The sequence below is a fragment of the Manis pentadactyla genome, chromosome 17 (genome assembly GCF_030020395.1).
Source record: "Manis pentadactyla isolate mManPen7 chromosome 17, mManPen7.hap1, whole genome shotgun sequence".
Classification (NCBI taxonomy): domain Eukaryota; kingdom Metazoa; phylum Chordata; class Mammalia; order Pholidota; family Manidae; genus Manis; species Manis pentadactyla.
The window spans coordinates 15,204,913-15,230,500 of record NC_080035.1 but is presented as its reverse complement, the minus strand read 5'-3'; the positions used below and the strand labels follow the sequence as shown (position 1 = coordinate 15,230,500).

At 35.2% G+C, this 25,588-nt stretch overlaps 1 protein-coding gene across 10 annotated transcripts in view; it reads right to left on the bottom strand.

Annotated features, from left to right (window-relative positions):
* Nucleotides 1–475: 475 nt before the first annotated feature.
* ELF1 (E74 like ETS transcription factor 1) overlaps nucleotides 476–25,588 on the bottom strand; it is a 122,011-nt gene continuing 96,898 nt past the window's right edge. For 7 of the 10 annotated variants that reach the window (XM_036893825.2, XM_036893819.2, XM_036893822.2 and 4 more), the window contains 6 exons: nucleotides 22,569–22,676; nucleotides 21,071–21,238; nucleotides 10,877–10,960; nucleotides 10,002–10,194; nucleotides 8,430–8,882; nucleotides 476–2,469 (listed from right to left, as the gene is read on the bottom strand). In XM_036893825.2, coding sequence (XP_036749720.1) covers nucleotides 1,869–2,469; nucleotides 8,430–8,882; nucleotides 10,002–10,194; nucleotides 10,877–10,960; nucleotides 21,071–21,238; nucleotides 22,569–22,676 — 1,607 coding nt within the window. In that variant the 3' untranslated portion in view covers nucleotides 476–1,868. Of the gene's footprint in view, nucleotides 2,470–5,496; nucleotides 5,543–8,429; nucleotides 8,883–10,001; nucleotides 10,195–10,876; nucleotides 10,961–21,070; nucleotides 21,239–22,568; nucleotides 22,677–25,588 lie in introns of all 10 variants that reach the window. The other 3 variants (XM_036893826.2, XM_036893824.2, XM_057494452.1) reach the window with 2 other exon arrangements.

The following is a 25,588-nucleotide window of genomic DNA, read 5'->3' as shown; positions in this document are numbered from 1 at the left end:
GTGCTGTGATAAACATAAGGGTGCATATGTCTTTTTCAAACTGGGATCCTGCAAGACTGCTCCTCTTAAAACCACATTTTGTTAGAATATTAACTGGTAAGGAGAAATGAATAAGTGAAGTTACTACTACTAGGTCTAGGAATACTGGATTGAGATTCTGACTTTTATTTTTCTACATTTTCCAAGCTTAACAGTTAACTGGTTTCTTATTTCTAATTAGGAAACTTGCTTTTTAAAAAGTGTGTTAAATAGTATTGCCTAGAACATTTTATTGTTTTCTAATTTTGGAGCTTGGTAATCCATTGTGTAATGTCTGGGAACTGCCATTTAGCGTAGAAAGGAAAAATGAGAGGATGGCATTCTGTAAATCTAATCTGACTAAGGGACTTTTGTTATTTAAACATTTAACAACACTGTAAACATGAGCAACATTTTCTGTACATTTGTTCTTAAGAAACATCTGCTTGAGAACACAGAATTTTTACAGGATTTATTTAATAATAAACCAATTAAAAGATACAAAAACGTTTAGAGGATTCCAAAATTTAAATTTTTGTTTAAATACAAATTCACTCTGTAATATGAAAACATAAAACATTAGACCTCTAAACATAATGATTTTTCATCTACAAATATTTCTCTTTGCTATACTAGAAAATTTGCAGAGATCAACTTTTCTTGTGAAATTAAATGTACATTATTTACAGCTGAAAAAGTAATCTTAAAAAGTCTTTTCATTTTAGAAACTTGGGTATATATGTATATTATCTCTGTATGCAATTCCCCCTTATGCCCAAGAAAAAAATGATCTAAAATATAAAGTAATTATGCTCTTACAGCAACTGACTACTCAGCCAGATTAGCCAATGCTTGATTGCTTTCTGGGCCCTTAGGAAAGAGCCTTGACTCTTTCAGAACAGCAGTATTCATTTAACACTCAGCAACATAAGTTTACTAATGGACCACAGTGTGCAACGGCCTAAGGAGCTAATGAGCAAAGTATTTAGGAAGAATTCAGGTGCATAGCAGATGTTACAGATAATTAGAAGAATGAAATTTGCAGAGCCACTTTTCCTGCAATATTTTAGCTATATTTACATTAGGAAGTAAGCTGATAATGTTTTCACCAATATACTTTTAAAATACAGGAATTAGAATAAGAAAACTTAGAACTAGAAAGGAAGCTGGAGATCATCTAGTCTAATCCAATGCATCTCTTCCTTTTATGAAAGAATTGAGGCCTGAAAAGATATAGTGGCTTGCCCAAGGTTATTTAATTTTTTAGTAGGGGAGCCACTCACAGGCGATGTTTTTATACTATCCTGCTTCTGAAACAGGTTCAGCCATATGATGGGCACATTTCAATTTTTAATGTCATATTTTACATATTCATAGTTCATATACAGTGCAACCAGCTGTCTAAATAAAATCATAATTTTAACAAAAGTATAAAATAGGTGTACTGCATTTGAAAGAGTCAAGACTTAACTTATACAAGTGGAATGAAGATAGTTCCTATGTAAATTTCCTGTTGCCTTATACTTAAGTACTGCATTTACAAAAGAATCAAAAAAGCTAATACAATGTAAAATTTAAAAAGAAATCTTTTAAAATACTTATAGCAACTGAAAAAAATCTCAAAAGAATGTCTTCATAGTATAAAATACCTGTTCCTTCACAATTGAATTCTGTAACATTTAGAGAACACTTAGGTTTTCCTCTCTCATCTAACAAAGTCAAAATTAACTCTAAATTTTTAACAATTAACTACAAAGTTAGAAATTATCTTAGAATCAATCATATAGTTTGCATACAACTGAAAACATTCCATTAAAAAACAATTATCCACAATTCCTTTGGTATATTAACTAAAAGGAGTTGGGTTCCAGCAATTTGTTTTGTTTCATAGCTACCTGAGAGGTAAATCCATTGGAGTTGGACACCACCATAACATAAGGCTGGGGTTGTTGCTCAGTTTTCTCAGTGTCTTCTTTCAAATGATCTTCAACCTTTTTCCCTACTTCCTGTATAAGAGTTTTTGTTTCTTGAGTTTTGATAACAGAAGTGATTACAGTGCCAGGTGGATGAGCAACCAGTTGTGAACTGCGAGGAGAAAAGGTCACCACAGGTGTAGTAGCACTGAAAGATGGAGATGAAGCCATACTGACGGTTCCATTGCAAATTGACTGAACATTGCTAGTAAGAACCTGCTGTACCTGGGCAGGGCTCAAGACAATCGAAGGAGGAGAACCTGGCTTCTGTGACTGTAACATGACATTTTCTTTCAGTACTGTCATGGGCTGTGATGATGGAATGGCTTGTAAAATAAACTTCTGAGATCCAGCACCTGATGATGGATCTGTGCTGGCTATAACTGTTGTGATTGGCACGGTCTGGAGTGTTACTGTATGCAAATGCTGATTCCCAGGAGACACAACCACTGGAACCTGGGTTGGAGCCTGTATAGTCCTATTGAGATTATGAAAGAAAAGGGAGAAAATGAGCATATTCTACATCATTTACAATGTTAAAATCTGAGAAGTCATTTTGACAAAATAAGAGTCATACATTTCAGGTGCTACTTCCCATATTTTAACACAACATAAACATCATGCCAGACCCTGCAATGAACACTGTACACACAGAAATGCCCAACACAAAAGTCTCAGGTCATTAACTATGACACTATCTGATGAAAAAATTCTTTACAAAGTGCCACATTAACATAAATGAGGAAGGAAATATCAAAATGTTTGGCAAGAAGTTATGCGTGAGTTGCTTTAAAGAAAATGAGGAATTTTAGATCAAGTATATTGGATTCTCACTCTCACTGTTTTGATATATGAGAGAAAATGTCATCAACATGCTCATCCACAATTACCAAGCTTCATATAATTGCTTTCAACCTGTTATCCTCTATATAGAGGGGAAATGCTCATTAAAATTTAAACAAAACCCTCAGTCTTAAGTGTAAGACAAGATTATCAGAATAATTTCAATAGCTCAGAGTTCACATCATACTATATAAACAAGAATACCTATGAGGGTTCTTAAGGCTGGCAGAGAGGGCAAGAAGGCAGCTTTCACCTTCACAAAAATAAACAGAAGCGTATTTTAGCAGTTTTCTCAGCTCAAACAATGCTCATAAATTTTAGTCATAAAGCTATAATTTAACATAAAACCATTTAATGTAAATTCCAATTTATATAAGGTTGTTAAATCCATTTGTTGAAGAGATACGTAAGTGATAAGTCAGTTTAATTTTAGAAGTTCACAAAGTGTATGGACATGGTTACTGTAAAACACATGCAGTTTTATCTCAGCATCTGGAGCTCAACTGTTGTTTCCTCGCAATTCTGTAAAGCTATTTTACCAAAGATGACTGACCGCTACTTCAAATGGCTAACAGCTAGATTAGTCCTCATAAACCAAATGTTGCTCACTGCCAGTAGATTATTACAGGTAAATTTTAGTAAGTTATAGTTATGTTGCCTGTCATGTATGTGTGAGAAATGAAATTCTAGAGGAGAAAACAAATGGACTAGGAGGAAAGATGAAAAGATGCATCATCTCAGCTATGGAGAACTTGAAAGGAAGTAGAAAGACACAGGATGACTAGAGCCCACCCACTGGTGTAGACACTTATTCCCACGTTCAGACTGCCACCAAAGTAACCATTCTGAATATCAATCTACAGCAGGGTATTAGCGGTTCATCTGGAGGACAGAGCTAAAAGAGAACAGGAGTCAGTATGAAGATTTAGTGAGGTGCTCAGAGTATGCCTAGGAATAAAGGCCAGATGTACTAACATTATTAGGAAGGCAAGGAGGAGTTGGAAGTATTCAAAATAACTTTGGAGCCAGGGAGATTTTCCAAACTACACTGTGACTCCCTTCTCCCCTGCCCACCTAAATCAGGACACCTTGGATGGAATCTAAGCCAGGCAACAGTATCTGACTTTACAGCCAGATACCATTTTTTAAACAGTAAAGATGGCACAAAGACTTCCCACTGCAAGAGTTCATGCATGTATGCACAGATAAAATAGTAGTTGGCATACAGATTGTATCCGTAAATATGTATAGTCTTTCCGCCCTCTACGTACATTATCCCCATTTTATGTTATGAAAAAAATTAATGCCCAAAGAGGTCAAACAGCTTGCATAAAGTGACCAGTTAGGTAAGAAGAGGCCATCTGACCGCAGGGCCTCTGTGCTTAATCATTACAACATACTGCCACATCTTAGTGTTGAATAACATTAGCTGAAGATAAATATTTACTATTGTATCTTTAAACTGTGGGTAGTTATAACTTTTTAATACACACTTCTCCCCTTCCTCTTTCCCTCTCAGGTGTGGCACAAGCAATAATGTACTTGAAAATTTTCCATATGGCTCATCAAGGCTACCACTAGACTCAATGCTTTGATTCCAGATTAGAAAGAGATGTCCTTTTCTTGAAACACCTGACTGCCATCTGCAAGAAAATAAACATACTCACCTACAATGTCTACAATGTAAATGTAGTGGCTTATTTTAACAAATTCTAAATCAATTTTTACAAATAAAAAATTTAAAGATTAAAGGATAAAATATTAGTAGCATTTTTCCCAACCTCAGGAATTTTTAATTATTTTTTTCTTAGTTAATGACTAAATTATCAGTTGTGTCTGGTTATACTGTATTATTTAACAAAGACTATAGTGTTTTATAGTTAGCTACTTTAAAAAAAATCTCCTAAACCACTTTAACTGGTATAATATTGGTAATTTAAAGTTCCTCAAACTTTCTGAGTTTAAGGGAGGTATCATTTAGCGTTTATCATATATCATTTAGCATTTGTTGAAAATCTACTCAGATGTCAGGAAGTGTTATTTAATTGTTAAAACCATCTGTAAGCTTAAGTATTACCATCTTTATTTTATAGATGAGGAAACAAGACTCAAAATTATTAATTTGATCCAATGTCACATCTAATAATTGACAGAGCACTGGGAGGTTATGCCTACATTCTTCCTACTCCATTACATTGCTTTTAAGACAAGCTACACAACATATATTTTTAGAGGTTACTTTATTTAAAAGACCCTAAGACAAACTATTAGTGGTTAAATAAATATTATAGAGAATTATGCTAGGTAGGTATATGGACTTCCAAGTTTACCAAGGCACAATTTTAAGAAGATATTTTACCAGAGGTTTATTTTAGTTGTATTTGTTTCTTTGAATAACATGAAGCCAGAGTCAAAATGTGCAAAAACTGAACACATAATACCATAAATTAAGAACAGTTTGATTTCAACATAGATACATGCAATTATGTGAGATGAAAAGAAGTGAACAAAGGAAAAAATTAAGAAGAAACATACTGCTACTTCATTGTAAATAACTGATAATTCATGCGATTTATATGAATCAACAGGCAGTATGGCAAACCGTTAAGCTCATTGCTTTGAACTAAACTGCTTGCATTAAAACACTGTCTCCACCACTTACTAGATGTGACCAGGCTCCTTGGCCTCTCCTTGCTTGGTTTCCTCATCTGTAAAATAGGAATAATATTACCTATACCTCATTGACCAGTGAGGATTCTATACATTAATATATGTAAAGTGTATGAAATATAGAGTGCTTTGAAAGTGTCAGCTCTTGTTTAAATTAAAATCAAACAAGATGAAACACTTCTTTAGATTAAAAAATCTAATTTAAAATCTTTAAAGGTCTTTGATTTTATTAATAAGTTGTCATAAAATTGAGAGATACAGAAAAAACTGTTCATTTTCTTAGGAATGATAATATGGTCATTTATGTCTCTATTCTTAAGGAGTTGTAGGTTGAAATATTTAGGGGTAAAATGTCATAATCACGTCAACTTACTTGACAAATAGCTCAATAGAGAAAAAGGTATAAATATAGAGATAAAACATGGCAAAATGTTATCAATCATCAATTGTAAATCTAGATTAATGGCAAATAAGTGAACTACTTCAACTTCACCTTACTTTGAAATTTTTCATAATAAAAAGTTGGGATAATTACCAAAAATGAAAATAACAAAGAAATTACTAAATAAGAAATTAATGAAAAACTATTCTATTAATATGTTAAAAATTCAGAATGATATATACAATTCGCTTGAAAATTATTTACCTTTTTTCTTTCTTTTTATATAATGGAAACGAACGATAGCAAAACCTGGATACTACATTCAGTACCTGTCAGTCTTCAAAGAGTGTTGCTGTTTATTAATTTTGCCTTCCCACATCCAGTAATTTCAGGTAATAAAATGCATTCTGTTAAAGGTTTGACTACTTTAAAATAAGCAGGTTTTGGGAGAGGAAAATAAAAGATTTAACCAAATGAGAGAAGAATTTCTTAAAAAGTTAAAGATTAAAAATGTGAATGTATAGATATATCTGTATAAATACAGAAAGGCTTTCCACAATAGGAGTATGTTTTAAAGTTTGAAAACTTAAACTTCTATGTCTTCATTATGTAAATAGGCCACTTAGAAACTCATTACTCTAAGAGGAGATAACAAATGAATATATATACTACTTCAAAGTAAATTCTACAAATATGAAAGGGTGTTATGTGCCCAGTACTGTGTCAGGTGATAGGAAAAGGACAATGAATATAATCTATATATTTTCTAAGAGGAGACAGGCACTAAAGTCAACTGAAACATTTGGTTTAAGTACCAGACTGAGGTACAGTCAGCTTTAGTTGAAGAACAAAGAAAGAATTGTGAGCAGAGAGCTATCAGCTGAGGCTACAGAAATTCAACTGCACTCTGTGTGCAACATAGATCTAACAAAAGCTGCAAGGAGGCAGCATAACAAAGCTGTGACTAGTAGTTAATATAGATTGAACTGAAGTGAAAAAACATTAGAGGCAAGAAGCAAGCAGAGTGTCCACAGAATTCTCAGGAACCTTGGAAATGAAGTCTGAAAGGTACACCAAAGACAGTTTGAAAGTCACAGGTAGCAAGGTTAATTACAATGTTTTAATATCTGGCACCAGTCTTATTCAGAAATTGACATTCATAATAATAAACTATCTAATGCAGTTTCACTATATCTTTCAGAGCTGGAGATGCATGAGTTTTCTTTTGGGTTTTGTTTGTTTCTATTCTCAAGGTCTAAAATGGAAACTTATAGATGCTAAAAAACAACTGAATCACTCCTAGAAAGCGTCTCAGTGATTAGCTGTGGCCATTGTATGCTTCCTATTAACACAAATACACACAATGACAACATTACAAAGAAGCTAGGAACCAGTGGGAGGAACCACACACTTTCAAATTAGAAACTCAGTCATCATACATAACCAATAGAACCTAGAGGAAAATAAAACATTAAAAGGAAAAGAGAGCTAAGTAAGTATTCTTTTAAGAACAGTTAAAGATCTATCATTCTGACCAATTAAAATGGAAAAAAATTTGATTATTACACTCTTTGCAAGTCAACAATTCAAGAGACAATGTCGTAAGTTTAAATGGACCGTATAAGGAAGACTGAATCATCTAACAGTCTGCCTTGATTCTAGATAATGTTTACTTACTTCAAGATCAATTGAATAAAAACCCAGCATTTATTTTCTGGAATATACAAATATTAAGACTGAAGCTGGCTAATGAAAATAATCATAGATTCATTTTTATTGGATATGAAAGGGCTCCTCTATTTTGTAATTCATGTTCTAGAAATTCATGAGAGTAGAAACAAACAAATAGAACATTACAAAAGTCCATTTTGTTTATTGCCTTCCTCTCTTTTTCCCATTCTAATTTAGCCAAGACTATATCTCAAATTTCTGCAAAAGGCCAGTCTAAAAGCAGATAGGTTTTGGTCAATTTGTTGTATCCTTCCTGGGGCTTTGAGACAAATCTGATTTGATTAGCCAGAAAACTATTCTTCCAACTTCTGCACTCTAAGAGCTCTGAAAAAGAGGACCTTATATTCTTTAGAACTGTTTCACGACCAAGGAATAATGTGTATTCTTAGAACTCAATGCATTCCAAAAGGTCACAATTTGTCAATTTATGTTGAATTCTTACAGCTTCTGATTTTGTTTGAAAAAAAGAATTGAAACCATTTTCTGGACTTTCTTATATGTAAATCCCTTCTTGTACTGATCAATCTAGTTATGCAGTAGTACAGTGGACTACACTAGTTAAACTGGTAGCAAAACATCAAGTAATGTCAAAATTTAAAAATAAGGAATCACAGATACAATCAGAGGACTGATGTAATATATATTGCTGCTGAAACAATCTGTTGACCAAGATTTGTAGCTTGACCAAGATTTATAGCTTGCCATCTATGTAATTTTTATCCTCATTTCTGAATCTTGACCTATTGAACAAATAATGGCTCTAGTCAGAAACATCACATAACAATATGGATCATTAACTTCAATTTCCTCACCTAATACTCTGAATGGAAGAATTTAATGTCTCATCCTGCATGCTACTGGTTATGGTTGAATCTCCTTCTGCAACAGATTGTACTGGCTGTACCACATGAATAGTCCGGAAGAGCTGGGTAGGATATGGGGGCTGTGTGGGCTGCACTGTCCTCAGAACTTCTGATGGCTGTGCAACTTCCACAGGATCTTTGGGTTTTGTAGCTTTAGAATTCCCTGGTTTTAGAACTGTAGTGGCTCCTCCTTTTATCCCTGGATTTGAAGACACCCTTGATCGGCTTGCTTGGTTCCTAACTGAAGTGGTTGTTGAAGAAGTTAGTGATGGATCTGAAGACTCCATGCTGGAACTTGGATCCTCATCATCTACATAAATAAGATCTTTTGGCATTTCTTTAAACTGATACACCAAGCGCTGACCTTCTACTTTTGCCAGGATGCCCCTTTGGTAATAGTACCTATGTAAAGCAGACAATTTCATCAATACTTTATGATATTCAACAAAATTAAAATCTCTTTCATTATAAATAAAAGTTTAGAGTTAAAAACAAACAAGTGAGAAAAGAATTTCTAAATGAAGGGCAGTTACTTTGTAAAAGAGTAAAATTAAAATCATTCTTTTCTAAATATATTTTAAACACAAACTCACAGTTTATGTCTCTACTACCAGTTAAGTCTAAAACCAATTCTGATTAGGGGATTTTTGATAAAGTATGTGGATTATTGTACACCCTCAATTTTCTTCCTTCCTCTATCCTTGTGCCAACTTGCTGGAATAATCAAATCTACTATAAACTTCATGAATTTATTTCCCTTCCACAGCTTACTATAATGACCCTACAATTTAGATCTGAATCAATAAACCTAATTCAGTTTTCTGCAAAAAATTTAAAGATGTACAAATAGAAGTGATTCAAATTTTCTCAGATTTTAATTAAGCACCTGAAAAATGTGAATATATAAAAACACTAATTGAATAGTTCTGTTTTAAGAAAGTTATCAAATTAGCAGGTCATTGCTATTTTTAATAAATCTGTCTCAAATACATACATATCTTCAAGAACAAATGACACAATCACAGAAAAACAAAAGTAATCTTAATAAAACTGGTCCCTAGTTCAAAATTTTCAAACTAATATTCTCAAAGCATTAATGTATTCCAACATATTACATACCATACCTGAGATTCATGTTTAAAAGTGCACCCTCTTATGAAGTGCCTGTATTAATTTACCACTTCTTGTTTTATGCTGGATTTAAGTTTAATAGCTCAAAACGTATGAGACCTATCGTCAATTTATAATTCCTAATGCTAGCCTAACATTTTCTCATCCGTGCAGAAATAATATATCTGTTGTTTGAATGAAGATTTTTTTTGGAAAGAAAACATTTTCCCAGATTGGAATAAGATTTCAATTTAGATACACAGTGATTTCTGTTAAGTAATATGGTTTTAGCACTTCAATAATAAAATAACCATTTTTTTTAATCCTCTGATTTTTTTTTAGAAGTTACCTACTTTTTAGTATTTAGTAAATGGTATTCTTAACACAATGAACTACAAAAACTTCACATACCTGAGAGCTCTTCCCATGGTCTCATAATTCATGTCAGGTTTGTTTTTGTGCTTCCCCCACAACCTGGATACCGCTTTAGAATCCACCAACTTAAATATGCCTTTTTCTCGCTGGGTCCATTTGATATACTTAGGACAAGTAGCTTTGTCCTGGAGCAGTGCCAATAGAAACTCCCAAAGATAAATTGTGTTTCCTATAACAAAAGCAATTTTTTTTTAGCTGACCAAAACTTCATCTAAAAGAGCACAATAAAACACTAAAAAGCCTTGTAAGTTCCATTTGTGATTATACAGAAAAATGTTACCTAATTCAGTGAGTACCGGTGATCTAATGGTCATAATTTTTAGGGTCTAATATAGGTCTATTTATTGGTCCCACATAAAACATCTGAACAGAGCAATCTTGCCAGTTAGATTTGTGACAACTTAGGGAAAAAGAACTTGAGACAACTTTTTTTCCATCTCTTTAAGAACCACTACATAGAAAACCTATTAACAATTGTTTTCTTTATATTAGAACCAGCAGATTAGCTTTAATAATTTTCTTCAAATTTGAGCAGCAGTTATGAAAATACTCAAGCTCTAAGAAAACATAGTAAAGAACCTATGAACTGAAAACCTAACCTGGCTGGCCTCTTCTAAGGGACTCATTATTAACGGAAAGGATGAATTATTTTGGCAGAGTAAGTGAAAATCTCTGAAATTGATTTCTTGGGCTACATCATTACCAGTCTCTATAGAAAATGGCAAGTGTATCTTATAGGCATGGGGCAGCAGTTAAGATCCATTTTCTTATGTCAAGAAAATGGGTAGTTTCTACTTGTAATCTGGATGTTATTTGACCTCTGAGTACAGGGTAATTAGAGTAGCACTTACCCTTCCCATCTTTGTTTTTCTTCTTCACAGATATGTTTGGTGTAGCAGCTGGGGAATCCGGTCGTGGTGGTTTAGTTTTTCTCCCTGAAATCAAAACAGCTCTGCATAAATATTTGCCCTCAAAAGCAAGAGAGAATGGACAATTTAGCTGTTTATAAATGCTACTTTGTCATTTATACTAAATTTTAAATAGTAAATACTTGGATTACATCTGTTAGTCTCCTATAACACTATTTACTAAAAGGAAAATAACAGGTAAAAATTTAACATAGGACATAGGTTAGATCACAAACATTTTTATATAGGAAATTATACTTTGGCTCAACTGTAAAAATGAGGTTAAGTTTAAAATATTTTATCTTGTCTTTGAGGTGACAATACTAACAGTGCTTTCTTAAAATTTGGGGGGAATATTCTTGATGCTGATAACACTTGGGCTCAAAAAATAAACCATATGGGATTGTCTGCCTGTTGGTTATGTAAGTTTTTTATAGGAGGAGAAATAGATATTTAGCTTTTTTCTATTCTAAATACATCTCTGCATACAGTTAGCTCTTACATACTGGGAAGTTCCCAAAACTCTAGATATATAAAAAATAAATGAGGCAAAATTTTGGTGAACCATATAGTCTATTTTTATTTTTCTGTATATTTTTAAACATCTTAATTTTATTTCTTTCAATTAACAGCAAACTTTTATCCCTCAGTCAATCTCTAAACAAATCCATCCCAACAATATTAAACTGTGTTTTGTGTAGCCTTAATCTGGGTCAAACAAGCCTTGTTTGTAGTCTCCTTTTGCCACTTATCTAGAATCACAACTTGGTGGCAGCGTTGCCTGGAATTTAGTTTGAGATGATCATGTTGTCTGAACAGACTACCATTCTGTACATGAAAACCAATGAAGAGTAAGCATAAATGAATACTTCAGTTAGTACCTCTTACACCAGCACTCTTGAGGGCTGACTTTCTCTCTTCCTAGTCTAAATTACAAGGGTGAATTCTGGATTAATATAATATTGAGCAATAACTTACAAAAGCAGAATTCTGTAACTAAAGTCACAAGGTTAGTAACAATACATCTCTAGCCAAATTGAATAGGAAAGCATTTCTGAAGTTACAGTGAATAAGAGTCTCGGAGAAGTGGGTAAAAAAGGTTACATTCAGGCCACTCTTAAGACTGCCCAAAGGTATATTCGCAGAACCTCATAGGCCAGGTTGTCTCGGCTTCCAACACTGCAGACGTGTGCTTCGAGAACCCAGTCGTGAGGCAAATACTTCTGGCTGACTGTGTTAACGATAACAAGTCTGAAGCTAAGACTTCAGTTAGCTCCTATCCATCCTACCATCTTATTTTATACTTTCTATTTACCTGCTTTTTCTGATAAAATTTTCTTTATTCCATTGTTTTCCTCTACTGCTTTTAGTCAGGACACTGCCAATAGCCTACCCAATTTCCACCCTCTCCATCATCTCCTTACTATTCAAGGTAGTGATGTACACAAGTGCACGTGAATTATAAATTAATTAGATAGAGAATATTTGGTTGACAGTGATTTCTTCTCAGGAAGCTTCTAAGCTGCTAATCCAATAATCAATCATCACAAGTAATTCTCCCTGGTTTGACTCTTTTTTTGAGGAGGGGAGGGATCTTTGGTGTCCCACATTTTTCCTATAATATGCTGAGGACTGAATTTATTTTAAAATGTTATGCTACTCAGAATCTACCATACTGGGATTAATACCATTCTGGAAAATTCTCCATTATCATCTTTGAATATTGCCTCTTTCTCCCTCTATATAGTCTCTACTCCTGGAGCTTGGGTTAAAGATGTAGACCTCTTCATTCAAACATCACATCTCTGATCTTTCATATTTTTTATTCTTTATCAGATCTGTATTGGAGCTCACTAATTTTCTCTTAAGCAGTGACTAATCTGCTGTTTAACCCATATATTATATGCTCTATTTGGTTATCATAACATATCATCTTTCATCATTAAGTAGGACGTTAGTCTTTCACTTTTTAAAAACATCTTTACTGAGGTATAACTGACGTACAATAAACTGCATACACTTAAAGCCTACAATTTGATAATTTCGACATATGTACACACTTATGAAACCATCCACACAATCAATACAATGAACATATTCTTCACCCTCAAAAAATCCTTACTTCTCACCTTTCCACACCCTGCCGAATGCAAAACAACTACTCAAATGTCTTCTATCATTATAGATTAGTTTGCAGCTTCTACAATTTTATATAAATAGAACCATATTCTCTTTTTTTTGGTCTAGCTTCTTTCCCTTAGAATAATTATGTTAAGATATATATACTTTTGTTATATGTTATCAATGGCAGTTCTATTTTATTGCTAAGTGGCAGTTTAAGTATGGCTATACTACAAATTTGTTCATCCCAGCAGCAACTGATGGGTATTTGGATTGTGTCCAGTTTGGGGCTATTGCAAATAAAGCTGGTAAGACCTTTTGTTTGTGCTTGAATTTTTTTTGAATGTATGGCTTCATTTCTTTTGGATAAATACTTTTGGAGTAGTAGAATAGAAAGTAGCATGTGAGTCACATATTAAGTATACATTAAGTTTTTTGAGGAACTACCAATCTGTTTTCAAAAATAAAAAAAGAATTCTCCATGCAGTATAAGGCAGAGTAACTGTAGGGCTCACCTCATTTGTTTCCCATTTCCAATGGATCATTGGCCTTTTTTGACTGATGTCCAATTTCTTTAGTACCACTGTTTCATTTTTTTGTCTGTGTTTTAAGTTTTTTGAAATGGGAGGGTAAATCCAGGGTCTGGGTTTTAATATTTTTTTCTAGCTTTATTGAGATACAATTCACATATAACACTGTGTATGTTTTTTATTCTTTTGTTTTAATAACTGTTATCATATTCATTAAAAAGTTCCTATTTGATAATTCAATTACCTGAACTTCTCAGAGAACTAACCTAAGGTTTATCATGTCTGCTGCTCCTGATTCAGAAACTGTCTTCTTTATGAATTCTGTAATGCTAAAATGTGAGTTCACCTTCAAAGGGGCTTTATTTAAGGAAATACTGTGCAGTTTGGGTTAAATATATGGCTTGTGAGAGAATTTCACAAGAACTTCTGCCTGGTATCCCAAAGTTATTGCCAGGCTGGGGCCATTTTTATGTTAATTACTTGGTTGGGAATTTCTAAAGTCAGTGATAGCTTAAAATCTAATCATAGCGGAGCCAAGATGGCAGCGTGAGTAGGACAGTGGGAATCTCCTCCCAAAACCATATATATTTTTGAAATTACAACAAATACAAATATCCCTAAAAGAGAGACCAGAAGATACAGGACAACAACCAGACTACATCCACACCCGCGAGAACCCAGCACCTTGCGAAGGGGGTAAGACACAAGCCCTGACCCGACGGGACCCGAGCGCCCTTCACCCCAGCTCCCGGCGGGAGGAGAGGAGTTGGAGCGGGGAGGGAGAGGGAGCCCAGCATTGCTAAATATCCAGCCCTAGCCATCCGCACCCAGAGTGCAGACACACAGTGCAAGGAGTACAGGAAATCAGCGAAACAGGACAGTAAAACCTGCGAGCGGGTCCCTGCAGCCGGCGCCCCTGGGACAAAGAAAAGCAAGTGCTTTTTGAAAATCTTAAAGGGACAGGGGCCTCACAGCTGGACGGAAGCATCCTGGGACACGTAGCCCAGAGGCTTGGAATCCCGGGGAACTCTGGGTGCTCTAACCCCCTGGGCAGCAGCTCTGAGACCCCTCACAGCGATAAATAGCCCCAGCCCGTTCCCCCTCTGTTACGGCCCGGCGATAGCAGAGCACGCTGTGAGGCTGGCCACGCCCACAGCAAGGGAGCTTCCTCCATAGCGGCTGGGCAAGAAACACAGACCCAGTCTACACACAACTGCCCAAAACAACCCGCTAGGGGTCGCCGTTGTCCCAGTAAAGAAAGGACAGGAGCAAGTGGAAAGGGTCTTGTTCTCCCAGCTGACAGACGAGCCAACAGCATACCACTGCATCTATCAACATGAAAAGGCAGAAAAATTTGATCCAGACCAGACTAACCCAGAAATCTTCCACATTCTCCACTGAGAAGAAATCTGGGGAGAGAGAGTTAACCAATCTTCCTGAAAAAGAATTCAAAACAAAAGTCTTAACAATGATGATGGACTTGCAGAGAAATATGCAAGAACTAAGGAGGGAGAATGCAGAAATAAAACAATCTCTGGAAGGACTTCAAAGCAGAATGGACGAGATGAAAGAGACCATTAATGGACTAGAAAACAGAGAACAGGAACACAGAGAAGCTGATGCAGAGAGAGAGAGAAAAGGATCTCCAGGAATGAAACAATATTAAGAGAACAGTGTGACCAAACCAAACGGAACAATATTCGCATTACAGGAGTACCAGAAGAAGAACAGAGAGAAAAAGGAATAGAAAGTGTCTTTGAAGAAATAATTGCTCAAAACTTCCCAAAACTGGGGGAGGAAATGGCCTCTCAGACCACACAGGTACACAGAACTCCCATGACAAGGGACCCAAAGAGGAAAACCAAGACACATAATAATTAAAATGGCAAAGATCAAAGACAAGGACAGAGTATTAAAGGCAGCCAGAGAGAAAAAAACGGTTACCTACAAAGGAAAACCCATCAGGCTATCATCAGACTTCTTCTCAACAGAAACCTTACAGGCCACAAAAGAATGGCATGATATACTTACTGCAATGAAACAGAAGGGCCCTGAAACAATACTGTATCCAGCACGATTATCATTTAAATATGAAGGAGGGATTAAACAATTCCCAGACAAGCAAAAGTTGAGGGAATTTACCTCCCACAAACCACCTCTACAGGGTATGTTAGAGGGACTGCTCTAGATGGGAGCACTCCTAAAGAGAGCACAGAACAAAACAACCAACATATGAAGAATGGAGGAGGAGGAATAAGAAGAGAGAGAAATAAAGAATCACCAGACAGTGTTTATAATAGTTCAATAAGTGAGTTAAGTTAGATGGTAAGATAGTAAAGAAGCTAACCTCGAACCTTTGGTAACCACAAACTTAAAGCCTGCAATGGCAGTAAGTACGTATCTTTCAATAATCACCCTAAATGTAAATGGACTGAATGCATCAATCAAAAGACACAGAGTAATAGAATGGATAAAAAAGCAAGACCCATCTATATGCTGCTTACAAGAGACTCACCTCAAACCCAAAGACATTAACAGATTAAAAGTCAAGGGACGGAAAAAGATGTTTCATGCAAATAACAGGGAGAAAAAAGCAGGTGTTGCAATACTAGTATCAGACAAAATAGACTTCAAAACAAAGAAAGTAACAAGAGATAAGGAAGGACATTACCTAATGATAAAGGGCTCAGTCCAACAAGAGGATATAACCATTATAAATATATATGCACCCAATACAGGAGCACCAACATATGTGAAACAAATACTAACAGAATTAAAGGAGGAAATAGAATGCAATGCATTCATTTTGGGAGAATTTAACACACCACTCACTCCAAAGGACAGATCCACCAGACAGAAAATAAGTAAGGACACAGAGGCACTGAACAACACATTAGAACAGATGGACCTAATAAACATCTACAGAACTCTACATCCAAAAGCAACAGGATACACATTCTTCTCAAGTGCACATGGAACATTCTCCAGAATAGACCACATACTAGGCCACAAAAAGAGCCTCAGTAAATTCAAAAACATTGAAATCCTACCAACCAACTTTTCAGACCACAAGGGATAAAACTAGAAATAAATTGTACAAAGAAAGTAAAAAGGCTCACAAACACATGGAGGCTTAACAACATGCTCCTAAATAATCAATGGATCAATGACCAAATTAAAATGGAGATCCAGCAATATATGGAAACAAATGACGACAACAACAAAAAGCCCCAACTACTGTGGGACACAGCGAAATCAGTCTTAAGAGGAAAGTATATAACAATCCAGGCATATTTAAAGAAGGAAGAACAATCCCAAATGAATAGTCTTAATGTCACAATTATCGAAATTGGAAAAAGAAGAACAAATGAGGCCTACGGTCAGCAGAAGGAGGGACATAATAAAGATCAGAGAAGAAATAAATAAAATTGAGAAGAATAAAACAATAGAAAAAAATCAATGAATCCAAAAGCTGGTTCTTCAAGAAAATAAACAAAATAGGTAAGTCTCTAGCCAGACTTATTAAAGAGAAAAAGAGAGTCAGCACACATCAACAGAGTAAGAAACGAAAAAGGAAAAATCACGACAGACCCCACAGAAATACAAAGAATTATTAGATAATACTATGAAAACCTATATGCTAACAAGCTGGGAAACCTAGGAGAAATGGACAACTTCCTAGAAAAATACAACCTTCCAAGACTGACCCAGAAAGAAACAGAAAATCTAAACAGACCAATTACCAGCAACGAAATTGAAGCAGTAATCAAAAAACTACCAAAGAACAAAACCCCCGGGCCAGATGGATTTACTTCAGAATTTTGTCAGACATACAGAGAAGACATAATACCCATTCTCCTTAAAGTTTTCCAAAAAATAGAAGAGGAGGGAATACTCCCAAACTCATTCTATGAAGCCAACATCACCCTAATACCAAAAACAGGCAAAGATCCCACCAAAAAAGAAAACTACAGACCAATATCCCTGATGAACGTAGTTGCAAAAATACTCAACAAAATATCAGCAAACCGAATTCTAAAGTACATCAAAAGGATCATACACCATGACCAAGTGGGATTCATCCCAGGGATGCAAGGACAGTACAACATTTGAAAATCCATCAACAGCATCCACCACATCAACAAAAAGAAGGACAAAAACCACATGATCATCTCCATAGATGCTGAAAAAGCATTCGACAAAATTCAACATCCATTCATGATAAAAACTCTCAACAAAATGGGTATAGAGGGCAAGTACCTCAACATAATAAAGGCCATATATGATAAACCCACAGCCAACATCATACTGAACACCGAGAAGCTGAAAGCTTTTCCACTGAGATTGGAAACAAGACAGGGATGCCCACTCTCCCCACTGTTATTTAACTTAGTACTGGAGGTCCTAGCCATGGCAATCAGACAAAACAAAGAAACACAAGGAATCCAGATTGGTAAAGAAGAAGTCAAACTGTCACTATTTGCAAATGACATGATATTGTACATTAAAAACCCTAAAGACTCCACTGCAAAACTACTAGAACTAATATCGGAATTCAGCAAAGTTGCAGGATACAAAATTAACACACAAAAATCTGTGGCTTTCCTATACACTAACAATAAACTAATAGAAAGAGAAATCAGGAAGACAATTCCATTCACAATAGCATCAAAAAGAATAAAATACCTAGGAATAAACCTAACCAAGGAAGTGAAAGACCTATACTCTGAAAACTATAAAACACTCTTAAGAGAAATTAAAGAGGTCACTAACAAATGTAAACTCATCCCGTGCTCCTGGCTAGGAAGAATTAATATTGTCAAAATGGCCATCCTGCCCAAAGCAATATATAGATTCGATGCAATCCCTATCAAATTACCAACAGCATTCTTCAATGAACTGGAACAAATAGTTCAAAAATTCATATGGAAACAACAAAGACCCCGAATAGCCAAAGCAATCCTTAGAAGGAAGAATAAAGTGGGGGGATCTCACTCTCCAACTTCAAGCTCTACTACAAAGCCACAGTAATCAAGACAATTTGGTACTGGCACAAGAACAGAACCACAGACCAATGGAACAGAATAGAGACTCCAGACATTAACCCAAACATATATGGTCAATGAATATTTGATAAAGGAGCCATGGACATACAACGGGGAAACGACAGCCTCTTCAACAGATGGTACTGGCAAAACTGGACAGCTACATAAGAGAATGAAACTGGATCACTGTCTAACCCCTTATACAAAAGTAAATTCGAAATGGATCAAAGAGTTGAGCGTAAGTCATGAAACCATAAAACTCTTAGAAAAAAACATAGGCAAAAATCTCTTAGACATAAACATGAGTGACCTCTTCTTGAACATATCTCTCTGGGCAAGGGAAGCAAAAGCAAAAATGAACAGGTGGGACTATATCAAGCTGAAAAACTTCTGTACAGCAAAGGACACCATCAATAGAACAAAAAGGTATCCTACAGTATGGGAAAATATATTCATAAATGACAGATTCGATAAAGGGCTGACATCCAAAATATATAAAGAGCTCACACACCTCAACAAACAAAAAGCAAATAATCCAATTAAAAAATGGGCAGAGGAGCTGAATAGACAGTTCTCTAAAGAAGAAATTCAGATGGCCAACAGACACATGAAAAGATGCTCCACATCACCTGTCATCAGAGAAATGCAAATTAAAACCACAATGAGATATTAACTCACACCAGTAAGGATGGCTACCATCCAGAAGACGAACAACAACAAATGTTGGCGAGGTTGTGGAGAAAGGGGAACCCTCCTAACATTGCTGGTGGGAATGTAAATTACCTCAACCATTGTGGAAAGCAGTATGGAGGTTCCTCAAAATGCTCAAAATAGAAATACCATTTGACCCAGGAATTCCACTTCTAGGAATTTACCCTAAGAATGCAGCAGCCCAGTTTGAAAAAGACAGATGCACCCCTATGTTTACTGCAGCACTATTTACAATAGCCAAGACATGGAAGCAACCTTGGTGTCCATCAGTAGATGAATGGATAAAGAAGATGTACTACATATACACAATGGAATATTATTCAGGCGTAAGAAGAAAACAAATCCTACCATTTGCAACAACATGGATGGAGCTAGAGGGTATTATGCTCAGTGAAGTAAGCCAGGCGGAGAAAGACAAGTAACAAATGATTTCACTCATCTGCGGAGTATAAGAGCAAAGAAAAACTGAAGGAACAAAACAGCAGCAGAATCACAGAACCCAAGAATGGACTAACAGTTACCAAAGGGAAAAGGACTGGGGAGGATGGGTGGGAAGGGAGGGATAAGGGCGGGGAAAAAGAAAGGGGGCATTACGAGTAGCATGTATAGTGTTGGCGGGGTATGGGAAGGGCTGTGCAACACAGAGTAGACAGGTGGTGATTATACAGCATCTTGCTACGCTGATGGACAGTGACTGTAGTGGGGTGGGGGGGTGGACTTGGCGAAGGGGGGAGCCTGGTAAACATAGTGTTCTTCATGTAATTGTAGATTAATGATAGCAAAAATAAAAATAAAAATATCAATCTAATCATAGACCTAGGTTAAGGCAAGCCTACTATCATGAATTCTCAAAGTAAGAATTTCTCCACTCTGAGCCCCAGCTGAGAAATACAAACTTCCTTGACATCTGTCTGTGCTAAAGGGTGGATTGTTCTTCCCCTTAGGGTATAGATCTTCAAGGAACCCAATTACATGCTGAAGTCTCTAATAACCATCTTGCATTGGACCAAGACAAGCATCTACAAGAGCAATAAAACCCAAGCCCCCTGGACATTAAGACTGACAAATCCTTCTCAGACTTTTAGAGAGCTGCTACAGCATCAGTTCATTCTTACTGTTTTTATTTTCCTCTTCATTTTTGGTTCTTGGAATTTCCCTTACTCTCATGTCAAGTTAGGTTACTAGGTAGATGGTAATGCCATTAACCAAGACATTAACTCAAAATATTAAATAAGCTTTAATAGAATAAGAAAGCAATGAAATAAGAGTGTCAAACTTTAGAATGCAAGTATGGTCCTTGTTTCTGCAAAGTTAAAAATTCTCTTTAACACATTCTAACATTTTCCTCTTCCATTACTTACCTGCTCTTTCCAACCTGTATTTTTCCCAGTGGATTCTTACATTGGAATCTATGCTGGTGGTTTTGAAACTATGTCCTGTAGGAGTAAATTGATTTTCCCTGAACTTGGAAAAAAGGGTTTATATAAAATGCTGAGGCTTTAAAAATGTTGGAAAATCTCTTTTCTGTGAGATAGAAAAAGTATTTTAAATGAATAAAATAATCTAATTATAAAAAGCAAATCTAATATGAAGAAATACCTTGATTTATGTCTTAAGCCCTCCATTTTTTTCTTCCATAAGTTTTAATTGGTGAAGAAATATCCTTGAATAAAAATTATACTGAGACTTCACATCAAGACTTGACTGCCCTACACAAATCAACGACCCACCTTTCTTTCTCTTAGGTTGTTCTGGTGATGAGGCTCCTGGTGAGTGGGCGTATGTCTCCTGAACCTGCTGAGTTTCCACCACTTCAGGAATCCCATCTAATGTGACGGATACATGCGTGACTGGGGCAATAGCAATGTCATCTTCAGGTGAACTAAATATATTATTATCTAATGGAAATAAAATCAACTAATTATCAACTTTGTATTATGAGTCAAAATAATTTCATCAAATAATTTTGTGTTTCTATGAAGACTGAAGTAGAAATAAAATCTTGAAATCTAGTCCTTTTTGTTCCTCTGCCCTAAATCAGGTCCCTTAGGCCGTTCAGGCTTGACTGGACTATCTCAGTACCTTCCTTATTTGACTTCCTGTCACCAGTCTGACTCATTTCTCTTCTCTTTTTTTTCCCATTGCTGCTAAAGTTATTCTCTGAAACCTAAGTCTGATGTGACCATATTATTCTTCTCTATAAAAACTATACTCTGAAGTTCAGAAAGAAAAATGGGCATATCTTCCCATAGTTTATGTGAGGAAAAAAGAGCAACCCACACTGCAAAGCATGCCACCTGAAGCTTCCACAATCTGAATCCAACCTACCTTTCCAATCTCACCTCCCATCCACTATGACGCTTACGCTTCAGCTATACCAAAGCATTTTTCTCTTAAACATTTCACTATTACAAGTGTGTCTTTGGTTCACTCCATTCCCTCTACCTGAATGCCCTTTCCTGCCTCCTCTGCCCATTAAAGGCTAATTTGTCATGTATAAACCAAGTCAAAACACTCTCCCATAAAGCTTGTCTCTGATGTTCTCAGCTGGAGTACTCTCTCCTTCCAGAACACTCTGCTATCCTTCAGAGGGCCTTTATTTTTGGTTTTTAGTTATGTACATTAATATCTGCCTTCAAAATTAAATGTAAGCTTGAGGAAAGAAATAGTATCTGTGTATCACATTGATGCACTACTGTGCATATAGAAAATATTCAATAAACATCTTGAATTGATTTAGTAATAATTAATATTATGGGTTTGACTACTTTGTCAGAAAAGCTCAAAACATAGATTTAAAAGCAAATTGATATTGTGGTAGTGAGTTTTATGCCATGAGTGTTAGGGAATTTTTCAAAGGATTTTTGCCGATTCCCTGATGAACATTTATAGAAATCACTAAGTTACTGTTTGGGCCCTAAGTATCCTAATGCTTTCAACTAATGAGGTTAAGAGAAGAGACTGTGCACAATCTGGTATTTAATAAGTAAATAAATTACTTTTTTAATTCCTAAAAGCCTCACTTCCCAAATTAAAAAAAAAATGTCTTAACACTTAACAGAGTTGCTTCAACTAATATTGTACCTTAAAATGCATTGGTGACACTTACAGTATATATAAAAAAACATGGTCTCTGGTCTTGATATTTACCATCTCATAAAAGATAGATGGCAAAAATAACTTTGCAAAGTATATTAACATGAACAATCTTAACACAAAGCTACTCACTTATTCGTTTTTCATCCAGCATAGGGTCAGGAGAATCCATATTGAGGAGTGCCTCAGCAGCCTCAATAGTTTCAATTGTTTCATCCCCATTATGACAGGAGGCTTCTACTATAACACATTTGAAGGAAAAAACAGAATTAGCTGTAAGACATCTGTTGCTCTAAAACACATAGATTCTGATCTCTTGAACCAGGGTACATCACTTAATACTTGCACTTACATACATACATTGTATCAACATATTAAATCTATACTGAATATGACTATTAAATACATGTTTCTTACTTTTAAAGAACTCTACAAGATATAGGTTTTTAAATTAAAAAGCAAAACAAAACAAAACAAAAACCTCTGCAAGATGCTGGGAGGTTAAAGAGTAAGCAAAATAGAACTCAGACTCTGAAGTGAAATCACTGGTTATTTAATTCTTCTATTTTCAAGAGTAAGAAGTAATGGGCACTGAACTTGAGTAGAAAGGATTCAGAAACGACAGTCAGAAATCCGAGGAGTACCATTAAACTAATCTGTCACTGGACAAGTCATTTTGTTTCTGTAGAGGCCATTTTATAACATGACTGGGTTGATATTCTTAGATTCCTTTCAGCTCTAACCTGATTCCAATACTCTTAGTTCAGTAATAGGAATGAACATGGGTCTCCGGCAAGCTGACTCTTCTTCCATTTCTCTATAATTAGTAAGTTGCCACCGTCTCCAAAAAGTTTTAGTCTAGTCACATTATTAGAATCTAAACACCTCTTGACAGTTAGCATTCTGGTATTTGTCAGGTATACTGTAGAATATCATTTCCCCTACTATGGACTGAGCCTAGTTCAAATTTCTTCCCATGTTCTTAAAAAGTATTAAAAAATAAAAATTAATCCACATAATACATGCTAGATACTTGACACTTCTCTGCAGCCTGGATATCCAAAATATTTCACAGTGAATTCCTGGGTGGCTTGTTAGCCCCTTAGCTCTAGTATCAGTACCAAGAAACTACAAAAAGATCTACAAATACCTTCTTTTCATAAATTCAAGTTTCCTGAATGTGATATTCATCATCCATAATTCCTTATTTTTACTTACTGTATTTTCCCCTCAATATTTTTGATGAAAATTACAGATGCTATTTTTATAAATTTGTGTGTGTGTATAAATAAAACCATTATTTTCAGATTCAGGGTTAGACTGACAGTATGTAACTCAATGACTATAAGCCTTTTCATTTTACACAAGATTAAAAAGTAAATACAAACATAGTACTTAAAGCAAAAGTTCTTTTTTTTCAAGCAAATGAATGAAAGTAATCATTTACACACTGTCCCCTCCCCATTCCTATTCAATCCAGAGAAGGCACAAAATCATTTTCCTTTTTATTACTGAGGCTACGACCAGATTTCCAAGGTATTGGTAGCTCTGTGAAATACAGCTTAACTTTCCATTAGAATATTGTAACATTTATTATCCTAAATTTTTCCTAGCCAGTCATGTTCTCTTTAGACAGAAGATCTACAAGAACCTACAACACTTAATTGACTCCAAGTTCTTAATTGGCAATCATATTGAATCCCTGTTACTCTTAAACAATTGTGCTAGGAAATGTGGAAGATAAAATAGGATAAGACATGACCTTTCCCCTTATCTACTGGTAACTGATACTGAGAGAGTGAGAAAATTAAAAAGTGATTAATTTTATGGTACAGAATAGACTGACTACAGACACTGTATATCTATAATTTAGGAAGGCCTCTGAAGAGATGGGCTTAGGCTGAGTCACCTAAGATAGCTAGGATTTAAATACTTTGAGAAGAAAAGGGGAATTAAAGCAAGAATAACAGTAAAAGCAAGAATATGAGATTATACACTCAAAAGAAAATGAGATAACTAGTCTATACTTTATAAAACAAAATGTGTAACTGCTAAAGATTTTTACAATAACATTAATTAACCTGCTTTACACACTGATTAATTTGGCTGACTGCCTTTCCAAGGAAGGGAGGAATCCTATGATGGGAATGGACAGGAGGGACTACTGAAGGAGCAGAGAACTGGGACAATTCCTGAATGATGGATACACAGAAGTTCAGGATCTGGGGTCATACACTAGCCTGCCCCTCTCAATCAGGAAGAAACTCCTAAGAACATTTTTCTCTCATAAAGTAATAGGTAACAGTTGGAGTTCCCACAACCTGCCGAGCCACAAGAGAACATCCTTCCAGATAGCAAAGATGTATTTGCAGACTTCAAACTTCTGGGCTTGATTCCTTCAGCTAGTATCTTTGAACCCAAACATCTATAGGGTCACATAGACATCCAGGAACAAGGAGGAGATAGGCAATATAAAAAGAGAAAATTGTTTAATCTAGTTTGGATTTTTCAAACAGCAATTCAACCTTTCATGGGGTCTTCCTCTTTCAGAGCTTTATAACTTTTCCTCTTAAGGCAAAAGTTCACATTTCTGAGTTACTACAAAAAAAATACTCTAGAGAGACACTAAATAGAATTTTTACTAGTTTTTTCTTTCTAAAAGTATGTCCTTTTATTTTTATGTCAAGATGTACCACACTTCATTATGAGACTACTGATAGACTATAGTCTTCATTAGGAGACTATTTCCCCTAATTGTAATGAAAAATAATCAATTAAATTTTAATTATATATTCTGTAAAAACAAATGCAAACAAGTCCAATTCCTATATAGAAGTTAAAACCAGCAAAGATAAATACCTCAAAAATTCGAGCAAAATGATTAAAATATGGCATTGTAATACTTCCTATTAAAAACTTAAGCCTCCTATTTAAAATCTTGTAAATTTAAGGCATAGTAAAAATCGTATTACTCCTTTGACAGGGCTTTGAAATTCTATGAATTGAGGAAAATATCCTACTAAGGTTAATTTTTTTAAAAATCAGGCAAATGAGGCCGATGACTCAACAATTACCATCTCTTTAACATTTATATTGCCCAAAATACTTTACATAAATTTCTTAAAATATTTTAAATTGTCATATATATAAAA